Below are 12700 nucleotides of genomic sequence, written 5' to 3' on the forward strand. Positions count from 1 at the left end.
GGCAGGCGGCAGATGATAATCATAGGCATGTTAAGCATGAAAGGCAAATCAACTTAGATAAATGCAGGAGGGATACATGCCGCTGGGTCAGGCCCGAGCGGCTTAGGGATGATGCAGCCCGAGGGGTGCCCCCAGCAAAGTAAACTAAAAGACATAAGCAAAAGGGATACATGCCACAGGGACAGACCCACGCAACCTGGGAATGATGCAGCCCTGAGGGCACTCCCAGCTGAAATGAACTCGAAAGATGTCACCTGGTTCCGTTGCAGAGGAGGTGTTGGAGTAGCTGAAGATGCACGATGAAGAGATCGATCCTCACCAGCCACCGGAGCCCTGAGCCTCGGGAGGCTCTGGGGGTCCAAGCGGTTCCTCGAGGACCATCTCCATCTCTGCCAGGACTGCGTGATGCATGGCCTCCTTAGCCGCCAGAATGCTCCGCATATGGCGCTTGTGAGTGGCAGCCGCGTTTGGCAGGCCGAAAGGCACGCGAACGTAGCTACGCGGCGGACCCTTGCAAGGTCCCATGCGTGAAGGCCCGAGGTGCTCCTGAGACGCGGCTCGGCTAGCCTTGGGTAGTCGATGCAGATGCGCAGCCCGCCATCCTCGCCTGGATGAGGAGCTATGCCAGGTAAACGGCGATCGCCACATATGACTCTTGATTCCTGAAGCTCCTGAGTGGTCTTGGTGATGAACTCTTGAGGGTCGGGCCTTCCTTGCCCCATGCCTTCCTGAGGGAAACGTGCTACGAAGCACGCCTCCAAGTGGTGCCCGAGCGCCTCCCTCGTGATCTTGGCAAAGTCTGAGGCCCTCCAGAAGAGAACCCCCGAGCCCTGCCCGAGGAGGGCGCCGAGTGCGCCTTCCTATGCGATGGAGGGAGGCGCCCCTTGCACAGGCGCGGATCCTGATGCGACACTTCCTGAGACGCCAGCCTCCTAAGGCCTCGAGCTAGGCAATGTCTTCTTCTTCTTGGGGACTGCCTCAGGAGGGTTCTCGCCCCTACTGTCTAGGTCCTTGATTGATGCAGCTTGGAAGGCGCGCTCGAGGGAGCACACCGCATCCTTCTCTTCATAGGGGACCATGATGATTCCTCCACTTCCTGGCATCTTGAGGACGTTGTAGCCATGGTGGGTCACCGCCATGAACTTGGCCAGGGCCGGATACCCGAGGATGGTGTTGTATGGTAAGCGAATGTGGGCAACGTCGAAGTCGATGAGCTTGGTGCGGTAGTTCTTGCACTGTCCGAAAGTGACAGGGAGGTGGACCTGCCCTATCGGGGTGGTGGAGCCGCCAGTGACTCCTGAGGAAGGCTTGGTTGGCTGGAGCTGACCGTATGGCACTTGAAGGTTGTTGAACGTCTCGACGGATAGGATGTTGAGTCCTGCGCCGCCATTGATGAGGGTCCTGGTAACTTGCACGTTGCTGATGACTGGGGAATAGAGCATTGGGAGGACGCCAGCGATAGCCGAACACTTGAGTTGATCTGCTGAGCTGAAGGTGATGGCGCACATGGACCACCTTAGCGGGCGTGTGGCCTTGAGCTTGGGGAGGACTGCATTCACCTCGCGAGCAAACTGCTTGAAGATGCGCTGAGAAGCTGGGGCCTGAGCTCCGTCCAAGATGCAAGCGATAGTGCGTGGCTCCTGGAAGCCCCCAGCCCCTTCGTCTCGGTGATGGTCATCATTCCTTCTTGGTGGTGGCGGCAGAGGAGGAAGGCCTACATTGCCCTGCGGGCGATCCTCGTGAGGCTAGAGGATCAAAAGTATGTCTAGAGAGGGGGGTGACTAGACTACTTGACCAAATAAAAATCTAGCCTTTTCCCAATTTTAGTTCTTGGCAGATTTTAGCAACTTAGCACAAGTCAAGCAATCAACCTACATATGCAATTCTAAGAGTTTAGCAGTGGAATGTAAAGCAATTGCATATGAAGGTAAAGGGAGGAGTTTGAGGGAGCAAACGCAATGTTGACGCGGAGATTTTTTAGCCGTGGTTCCGATAGGTGGTGCTATCGTACATCCACGTTGATGGAGACTTCAACACGAAGGGTAACGGATGTGCGAGTCCACGGAGGGCTCCACCCACGAAGGGTCCACGAAGAAGCAGCCTTGTCTATCCCACCATGGCCGTCGCCCACGAAGGACTTGCCTCACTAGGGTAGATCTTCACGAAGTAGGCGATCTCCTTGCCCTTACAAACTCCTTGGTTCAACTCCACAATCTTGACGGAGGCTCCCAAGTGACACCTAGCCAATCTAGGAGACACCACTCTCCAAGAAGTAACAAATGGTGTGTTGATGATGAACTCCTTGCTCTTGTGCTTCAAAGATAGTCTCCCCAACACTCAACTCTCTCTCACAGGATTTAGATTTGGTGGAAAGAAGATTTGAGTGGAAAGCAACTTGGGGAAGGCTAGAGATCAAGATTTATGTGGTAGGAATGGAATATCTCGACCTTAACACAAGTGTAGGTGGTTCTCTCTCAGAAAATGTATGTTGGAAGTGTAGGCATGTTCTGATGGCTCTCTCCATGAATGAAGAGTGGGTGGAGGGGTATATATAGCCTCCACACAAAATCTAACCGTTACACATAACTTACCAAACTCGGTGGGACCGAATTGTGAAACTCGGTCGGACCAATTTAGTAAATAATGTGACCGTTAGGATTTTCGGTGGGACCGACATGTCATCTCGGTGGTACCGATATGGTTAGGGTTAGGGCATAACGTAATCTCGGTGAGACCGATACACAAACTCGGTGAGACCGATTTTGGTAATGGACACACAGAGGGTTGGTCAGGCAAACTCGGTGGGATCGATTCGCTAATCTCGGTTTGACCGAAGCATTACGAAAGGGAAACAATGAGTTTGCATTGCAATCTTAGTGGGACTGATCTCTCATCTCGGTTTGACCAAAACATTACGAAGGGAAACAAAGAGATTGCAATCCCATCTCGGTGAGACCGAGATCCCCATCGGTGAGACCGAAAAGTCTAGGGTTTGTGGCAGTGGCTATGACATCTGAACTCAGTGGCGCCGGATAGATGGTTTCGGTGGGGCCAAGTTTGACTTTTGGCTTGGGTCATATGTGGATGTGAGAAAGTAGTTGAGGGCTTTGAAGCATATCACTGAGCATTTTGAGCAAGAAACTCATTAAGCAACACCTCATCCCTTCTTGATAGTATTGACTTTTCCTATAGACTCAATGTGATCTTGGATCACTAAAATAAAAAATATAGAGTCTTGTGCTTTGAGCTTGAGCCAATCCTTTTGTCCTTAGCATTGTGAGGGATCCACTTTTCTCATCCATGCCATGCTAATCATTGAGCTTTCCTGAAATATTTATCTTGAAATAGCATTAGCTCAATGAGCTATATGTTGTTAGGAATTACCAAAACCACCTAGGGAAAGTTGCACCTTCAGAGGCTGATCCCTCCAGGCTCCCTCGCGAGGCTGGTCCTGCCAGCGATCCTCGCGAGGTCGGTCACGCCACTCCTGACGAGGGCCTCGATCGTCCCATCGTTCTCCACCTCTTCCTCCTCCTCGGCCGTAGCCCCGGTCATTGCGCTCGGGGCATCGACCGATGCATCCTTCTCGAACGGCACTGAGCTCCTGGCATTCGTTGGTGTTGTGGGTGTAGAGGTTGTGGTAGGCGCAGAATCGGCTACCCTTGGACAACTCCGGCTGGTCCCTGCCGCGCTTCGTGTCTGGCTCTCCTGCGAGCACGGCTGCTCCTTTGCGCTTCACGTCCTTGGCCTTGGCTTTCTTGTCTCCTGGGTCAGCAGCTGGAAGTTCGAGGAGGGAGAGGCGTCCTTCCTCAGCCCTTGCGCACTTGGTCGCCAGGTTGAACAGCTCCAGAGATGTGCACAAATCCTCATGGATGGCAAGCTCCTCCTTCATCTTGACGTCACGAACGCCATTGGAGAATGCTGAGATGATGGCCTCCTCAGTCACCTTGGGAATCTTGAGGCGAGCGCTATTGAAACACTGGATGTACTTCTGTATGGTCTCTTCAGGCTACTGCTTGATGCGGCGCAAGTCACCCACGAACGGAGGGCGGTCGCGAGTGCCCTGAAAGTTGGCGATGAAACGGCTGCGCATCTCGTCCCAAGAGGAGATCGAGCCGGGAGGCAGGTTCAGGAGCCAGGTGCGGGCACCATCCTTGAGCGCCATGGGAAACCAGTTCGCCATGACTTTTTCATCTCGGTTGGCCGCCTCGATGCCTAGCTCGTAGAGCTGCAAGAACTCCGCGGGGTCGGCAGTGCCGTCGTAGCAAGGAGGCAGATCCGGCTTGAACTTGCCCGGCCAGGCGACGCTGCGCAGCTCAATGGTGAAGGCACGACAGCCTGTCGTGGCCACCAGAGCCTTTTGCGGACGCGGGGCCTGCTCTTGATGGTTCCCGCGCGCCGCCGCCAGGGGCAGCGCGGGGTCTTGGCATGCGGGTGCAGGGATGCGGTCTTGCCGTGCTGGGGCAGGGAGCACATGAGCGCCTTCTTGAGATCGAGGGATTTCTTGGCAGCTCCTTTCTTGTCGCGCGGGCACTGGACACGGTGGGTCTCGTCCAGGGGCCGCGCGCCTTGGAGCCATGGCGCCTTCTTGGGGAGGAGGTGGCGGAGGCGTTCCCTGAGCCGCATCGCCCATGCAGGACGGAGGGCGAGGCAGCGAGAGAGATGACGCAGGAGAGCCCCCTGCGGCGCTGACGAGCTCGGTGATGCGAGCGAGCCACTCCTCGTAGAGTCGTCGACGAGGCGGTAGTGCAGGAGCTCACATGCCAGGAGCAACGTGGCCTGCGCGTCCGTGGGGGCGCGACGAGCGTGAGACGATGAACCAGCTGGAGTCAGCGACGGAGTGGCGGTGCGGCCTTCCAGCCGCACCGAGGGATGCAGCGAAGATGCCTGCTGCTCGTTCCCCGTCGGGCCGGTGACGGCGTTGGCGGCGTTGGCGGCAGGCGATGGAGAACGACGAGGAGGCCCACCGACGGGGGCCGTCTGGGCGACGCGGGCGGTGAGAGCAACCCGGCGCTCGGCGCGAGCTTGGCGAGCATCTGCCATGGATGCGACGAAGCGATGGAACGCAGATCGGCGGAAAAAGGATTTCTGTGCACCCCCGCCTGGCGCGCCAAATGTCGGATATCGGGTTCCGGCAAAACCCTTAAGGTTCGAACTCTCGGGTGCGCACGAAGGTCTTCTCCCTACCGAACTACGCCCAAGACCTCGCCGCGATTCTAAGCTAGCACGATGAACAACACAAGAGACACAAGATTTATACAAGTTCGGGCCACCGTTGTGGTGTAATACCCTACTCCTGTGTGTGGTGTGGTGGATTGCCTCTTGGGCCGATGATGAACAGTACAAGGGAAGAATAGCCTCACGAGGGGTGTTCTTGTGGTGGTGTGCTTGGAGAGGAATTGATCCGTCTCTGTTGGCTCTAGATGAGGTTATCTCTCTACTGTGGTGGCTATCTCTGTTTATAGAGGCCCTAATCCTCTTCCCAAATATTGAGCGGGAAGGGAGCCAACAACGGTCATTATAAAAGGGGACAGGTAGTACAAGCTATCCTGACTAAAGGTGGTCTTCGACTGCCAAAGGCACTGGCGATGACGCCGTCTTGGGCTCCACGGTGATCTCCGTCCTGCCGCTCTACTGGTCTTGGTCTCGTTGCACCGATATGGAAATCTTTGCCTGATGCCTCGGTACTCCGTGCCTGCGCTTGCCCCCTTTGCACCAAAGAGGAAACGAGGACACTGTGTGGGCTGGCGCCCGCCTGGCGCCCGCCTGGTCTTGATCGTCACGGCTTGCATCATGGGCACCTCGCGAGGTACCCCTTGCCTTGATCTCTCCGCCTCTTCGCGAGCCCGCCTGGTGAGGCCGCCCCTGAGGAGGCCTTGTGTCGTCCGCCCCGCGAGACTTGGCCCCTCGCGAGGGTCTTGAGTGTTTGTTGATGAAGACGGGCCGTACTGGGCCACTGCTGAGCCACGCTGCAGGCCGCAGGCAGGCAAGTCTGAGGACCCCCGTTCCCAGAACGTCGACAGGCGGCGACTGCTACGACGATGGTGGACGGCGCGCGAGAGAGGAGGGACGGGTTAGGGATTGAAGAGGGGAGCTGCTGGTTAGGGATTTGAGGATTAGGGATCTCTGTGATTTTACACTTAACCCCTCCATAAAAGATTGACCTGATCGGAGCTGAGAACGTGGCAGTCAAACAAGTGGTCAAACGAGCCTATACGCACCGCATACGAGCAACAATTACCATATTTTCACGTCACATCATATATAATGACCGTAACAACCGTATTTTAAAGTTGGATGACTGTTGATTCAACTCTAATAACCGTGGGTGTATTTATCTCATAAAGCAATCAGCCACTTAGAGCATGCAGAAAAATAAGGCAAGCGCTCGACGCCTCATGTTGCATCGCCGCCTCGTAGAACATAGGGATTCAACCAATCCTAGCCCTCGTTCTAAGCGTCTGCATTGGATATGCCCTTATACGCCAGGTCTATGCGGTAGCGTTTAGTGTGGACCCATGGGCCATGGCCCTTGACGTGGCCGTTTTCTGGCCATAACTCACACCACCTTGTGTAGTGCCTGCCAAGAGCTAGTCCATACACCATCAACCCCGAGACCCAATCACCCAAACAGCCAAGTAGCCAAAAACTCCAGCCTTCCTACACCGAGAGCACCCAAAGCGCAGGCGCGCGTTTGATCAACCCCTGTATTCCCTCGCTCTTCTTTTCGTCCCCGTCGCACCGTCTCCCACCGCGCGATGGCGCCGAGCGCAAGCCCTAGCCCGGGCCTAGCGGTTACGGCGCCGGTCCACCAGGCCCGCGTGCGGGTGCTCCACCCGGGGCAGGGCCTGCCCCCCGCTGGCGCGAAGCCCGGCCCGGTGGTCTACTGGATGCTGCGGGACCAGCGGCTAGCCGACAACTGGGCGCTCCTCCACGCGGCGAGCCTCGCCGCCGCTTCCGCGGCGCCGCTCGCCGTCGCGTTCTCCCTGTTCCCGAAGCCGTTCCTCCTCTCCGCGCGCCGCCGCCAACTCGGATTCCTCCTCCGTGGCCTCCGCCGGCTCGCCGCCGACGCCGCCACCCGCCGCATCCCCTTCTTCCTCCTTACCGGTACGCCCTTCGCCTTTATCCCCTTCTGGTGGCTGACTTGTCGGCCCCGCGTTTTCGGAAGAGGGAACTGATTTCCCGGTACGAGAAATGTGCTGTAACCGTTTAGGGCAATGATGGCATATGGATACATATGCCTCATGACAAAAAGTAATTTGATGCATCTACATTTATTTTTTCTCCCCAATGCAAGCTACCACTAGTGGGCCTCATTAAGAAATAGAAAATAAAAATTCTAGTACACATGCATCTCTACTTTTTACTTCAACCTTTTCAGCTTTTGTCACTGGACCACACTTTTTCTCTTCAAGCACCCGCCTCCTGGAGAGGATCCCGCTTCCCTATCCAAACCTACTTTACGTCATATCCGATCCTACATGGCATGCGAGGCATCACCTTAAGGCTATGCATTGTACATGCCCTTATTACATTTCGCTGACAGGTGGGCCCATGGAGATACCAGCGCTGGTGCAGCGGCTCGGGGCGTCGGCGCTGGTTGCCGACTTCTCACCGCTCCGGCCGGTTCGCGAGGCACTGGACGCAGTAGTCGGCGCGCTGTGCCGCGATGCTGCCAGTGTGGCCGTTCACCAGGTAGAATTCGAACCGGAATCACAAGGGAAGTTGCAGTCGTTTTCAGGGGAATTCGACTGAGAGACATGCGGGCTTTGTGGGGCATTGGCACGCAGGTGGACGCCCACAACGTGGTGCCGGTATGGGCGGCATCGGGGAAGCTGGAGTACTCTGCCAAGACCTTCAGAAGCAAGATGAACAAGGTGTTGGACGAGTACCTGGTCGACTTCCCCGAGTTTGCAGAGGTGGTGCCATGGGACAGGGACCAACCAAAGGACATTGATTGGGATACGCTAATTGACACGGTTTGCAGGTCCGGATGTGTTGCGATAAATTTACTGCATATGTGATGTGGAATGAAGAACTTGTTATGAGTGGTGTTCGATTCTTTGCTGATGTTGCAGCCAGGCAGAGGACGTGCCAGAGATTGACTGGTGTGAGCCAGGCGAGGCGGCAGCAATGGAGGCACTTCTGGGTACCAAGGATGGGTTCCTAACGGAGAGGATCAAGAGCTATGATTGGGACCGGAATTATCCCACAAAGCCAACGGCATTGTCCGGCCTCTCTCCCTACCTGCATTTTGGGCATATTTCAGCACAAAGATGTGCTCTCGAGGCAAAAAAACGTCGCCATCTTAGTCCCAAGGTGCCATTATTTACTTTGTGAATCTTGCGATTTGAGACCTTATGCAATAAAATGATACTCCTATATCATTAGATGTCAGAATATATTTCTTCTTAACAGCACCAAACGGCAAATCTGAATTTCAGTGCTGAAGTTAGTATTGTTATCAAACAGTGAAAGGCCAATGACTGATAGCTCTGTGAAATATCAATTGTTTGGGAACAGTCAGTGGATGCTTTCTTGGAGGAGCTGATAATAAGGAGAGAGCTAGCCGACAACTTCTGCTACTATCAGCCTCACTATGATTCGGTAGCCGGGGCTTGGGAGTGGGCGAGGAAGACACTGAAGGATCATGCTGCCGACAAAAGAGAGCACATTTACACGTGACTATATTTTGTATTTGGGCTATATATGTATATCTGCTTGTCAGCAGTGAGGCAAAAGGCTCCTTAACTAGAATTTACTTTGGCTTGCAGGAGGGAGCAGCTTGAGAATGCAAAAACAGCTGATCCTGTATGTTTTAAATAACACCGTTCTACTCCTGGAGATACTAACGTCATTCTTACCTCATTTACTAATCGAGTTAGGTGTTTTCTTCTTGGATTCTTTATCAGCTCTGGAATGCATCACAGTTGGAGATGGTCCACCATGGAAAAATGCATGGATTCATGCGGTAAAATAAATTATGCCTAGTTACCTACTTTAGATATCATATTTTTAATGCATTTTATTTGATCTTTCATTATGTTGATGTCATTTGGGTTGGTACGAATTGCCTGAGAAGATTATTCTTGTTGCTAAAAAGATGAAAAATTAAACTAATTATGTCTATAATCCATTAACCCATGAAGATCTTACAGGTCCAAGTAGGTGGCAAATCTGTGCGATTTAGAAAAAGAACATTTGAGTATCTATACTTCTGTGTTCTAAATTATTGTTTACTTCTGCAGTTATGTTCTTTGTAAAGCATATTACTCTGCCCTGACATGGTAGTTTTCTGCAGAATGTATTGGGCCAAAAAAATTCTAGAATGGACCAGTGGACCTGAAGAAGCACTTTCAATAGCAATATATTTGAATGACAAGGTAATTTTGAGATGTTTGGCAACATTGTAGAGTTTTATTATGTTGCATTTCTTGGTGCTGGCAAATAGCTTCAATTGATAAAACACATGAAGCACATTATACAGTCATAATGAGTGAGAAACTAAACTTGCCAAATTTTAGTGTAAGATCCTATGCAATTACAGATCTCCTGAAAACACCGAACCATCAGTTGCAAGAGCCTACATTTGATTAAATTTGTTTATAGTACTAATTATGGGACAACAGAATTTATGTTGATATGGTGGTGTAACAAGTGAAGTTGACGCCGGGCTGAAGTCAGCCAATCACTGCAAACTCTGGCGAAACAAGTCCAGCAGCCATGGGTATCACCTGGACAATCCAAAGGGATCACGTAGCAATTAGGAGCATCACAGCCCGAATCCAACGCACTTTAGTTATCAACTAGTGCGCACGCAGATATTGTCTGCCTCCACCCTCCAGTCATGCCAATTTTCTGGTTTTCTAGTCTCTGAAAAATAACCTGTCCCCTTGTATGGCCGGCTAGGCCTTTATTTATAGTGCACCCAGGCACAATGCTATACTGTCTAGGACTCCGTTTCCATGCCCAACGGGAGCATCAGACTAGGACTAACATTTTTACAACAGACATGAGGACAAAACCGCTTCAGCCACCATTTTGGTAATGTAGGATGCAACTAGATTGCCAACTAATACTCGTATTTTATACGAAAACCTATGAACCGACTAACTCAACAGCCGGCCTTAGAGAAACTGCCCTGATTCCATGCCATCACGAGCATCCTGAGAGGCTTCAGCTACCATTTTGAGCAAAAGGCTGAAGTTTTGAAACGGTGTGTGCTATTTTCAGAAGGTTTTCTTGCCTGACTTTCTAAGCTTAGATTGCACTTTGCCTAATTTGTTCTATGGCATTTAGCTTGTCAATACCACCAAAGACTTATGTTGTCCTGCACATAGTTACGACCTACAAGTATTTCTGTCGCCTATGCTGGAGAGAAGAACACCGTTTAGTGTTCTTTGTGAATGCTGATTGTTCTGAAGATGTTTTTTTAACTCTACAGTGATTTCCTTTTAGTCGCAAGTGGCAAATAGATGTCCAAGTTACGTCTAATAATCAAGAGAAATTTTGCTTGGTTGGTTCTTTTACAACAAGTTGGATGTAAGATGTCCATTACAAGTTGGGAAAAAGATCCCCAGGGAATAGCTCGAAACTATATCTAGATTGCCATAACCACCATTTTATCTTTCCTAGTTCATGTTATTAGCTGTTCACTTTTAAGTACTTGGAACGATTGGTAAGTCTTTTTAGAAAGCTAAAAAGTTCTGCTTCTCATTGCATTGATAGAAATAAAATGGTTATAAGTCTAAGGCTAGGCATAGCAACCGAACACAACCACGGAGGACAACAACTAACAACCATTAGACAGTCGTTAGTTGTTACGATAGACAAACCATCAAACCTGCATCGGCTGTAATCTGTTGCAGTATGTTTTTGAACTAAATCTTTGGAATTAATCTGTTGCAGTATCACATAGACGGCAGGGACCCCAATGGCTATGTTGGTTGCATGTGGTCTATCTGTGGCCTCCATGATCAGGTTGGTGAGATCCCCTTGTTTTGCATTTAAACCCTTGAAAATCCTATTCAGAAATGCATTTATTAATCACAGTTTGGAGGCTTGCGAGTAGTTTTTACAACCGTACTATTTTCTTAGGGTTGGAAGGAGCGTCCGGTATTTGGAAAGATACGTTACATGAATTATGCTGGTTGCAAGAGAAAATTCAACGTCGATGCCTACATTTCTTACGTCAAAAGATTGGTTGCTCAACCCAAGAAAAGGAAACCGGAGGAATCTCTGAATTCAGCAGCCAAGTACTCGAAGTCTGAGAAGGACTAGTCCAGCTACTAACTCTAGTTCCGCATTGATTTTGTTTCTGGTCTATAGTGGTAATTGGCAGTTAAAGACAACTTAAATATTGCAATTAGTTGTTTGTTCATTTTAGCTCGTGGGTTACATAGGATTTTTTTTTTTTGCGGGGAGGTTTACATAGGCATTTGATCTTCAACAGTAAGAATGTAGAGGCATGCTCTCTCGCTCCATGATGCATCTTCGAGAAATCTTCGCTAAAGGAACATATACCTGTGTACCCACGTCGTCACATCCTCTTGCCCTGCTTCTCCATGAGAAACTAGACCGCCTCCTCCATCTCGCTGCCTCAATGAGAATGGCATCTCAAAACTGCGAGGCGCAATGAGATCAGACTGGATAGCTCTCCCGCTCGATCTCATTTGTTACTTTGCCGACCTCATCCTTACCACCAGCGAGATGTTTACATTGACACACAACACATCTACATGGCATGGAGGGACCCCATGGAGCATCGATGCCATACAAATGCTAGGACAACTTCCTCCAATTTCATCCACATATGTGGGTGACGACACTGGTCAGCCTCTTCGCGGGCCTCTTTCATCTGTACTCACTGCTCAGTGGGCATACCGTCCTCAGGGTGTCTTGGAGACTTCATGATTATACTCTTTGGTGGTGAGGCCACGTTGTAACCAAATCTGAGTAGTAGACGGACATGAGAGAGGCGTAGGGTGTATTATGACGTTCTTGGACAGCGCAGGCAGTGAGCATCTGGGCTAAGTTCATGTGGAAGAAATTAGCATGTGTGTTAAGTCTACCTCTGAATAATAGCCAAGCAAAGATCTTAATTTTGTTGGGGGTTCTTAAACGCCAAATGAGATCAACATGATCATCCTCGTCTTCGTGCATTGTGATATATATCACATGTTGCTTTGGAGGAGAAGTTGGATCCATGCACAAGGTTGATGGAAATATGCCCTAGAGGCAATAAATAAAATGGTTATTATTATATTTTCTTAATCATGATAAAGGTTTATTATTCATGCTAGAATTGTATTGATCGGAAACATAAATACATGTGTGAATACATAAACAAATACCGTGTCTCTAGTGAGCCTCTACTAGACTAGCTCGTTGATCAAAGATGGTTAAGGTTTCCTAACCATAGACATGAGTTATCATTTGATAACGGGATCACATCATTAGGAGAATGATGTGATGGACAAGACCCACCCGTTAGCTTAGCATAATGATCGTTCAGTTTATTGCTATTGCTTTCTTCATGTCAAATACATATTTCTCCGACTATGAGATTATGCAAATCCCGGATACCGTAGGAATGCCTTGTGTGCTATCAAATGTCACAACGTAACTAGGTGATCATAAAGATGCTCTACAGGTATCTCCAAAGGTGTTTGTTGAGTTGGTATAGATCGAGATTAGGATT

The 12700-nt window shown here is 50.5% G+C and overlaps 1 protein-coding gene across 1 annotated transcript; it reads left to right on the forward strand.

Moving 5' to 3' along the window:
* The first annotated feature begins 6689 nt into the window (after positions 1 to 6689).
* LOC119337740 (deoxyribodipyrimidine photo-lyase-like) lies at positions 6690 to 11483 on the forward strand. Its single transcript, XM_037609915.1, has 10 exons — positions 6690 to 7107; positions 7547 to 7695; positions 7791 to 7987; positions 8079 to 8319; positions 8524 to 8681; positions 8775 to 8811; positions 8913 to 8971; positions 9302 to 9383; positions 10909 to 10980; positions 11098 to 11483. The coding sequence occupies exons 1-10, from the start codon at positions 6759 to 6761 to the stop codon at positions 11278 to 11280; spliced, it is 1527 nt and encodes a 508-aa protein (XP_037465812.1). The 5' UTR covers positions 6690 to 6758; the 3' UTR covers positions 11281 to 11483.
* The last annotated feature ends 1217 nt before the right edge of the window (positions 11484 to 12700 follow it).

The sequence above is a fragment of the Triticum dicoccoides genome, chromosome 7B, assembly GCF_002162155.2.
Source record: "Triticum dicoccoides isolate Atlit2015 ecotype Zavitan chromosome 7B, WEW_v2.0, whole genome shotgun sequence".
NCBI lineage: Eukaryota > Viridiplantae > Streptophyta > Magnoliopsida > Poales > Poaceae > Triticum > Triticum dicoccoides.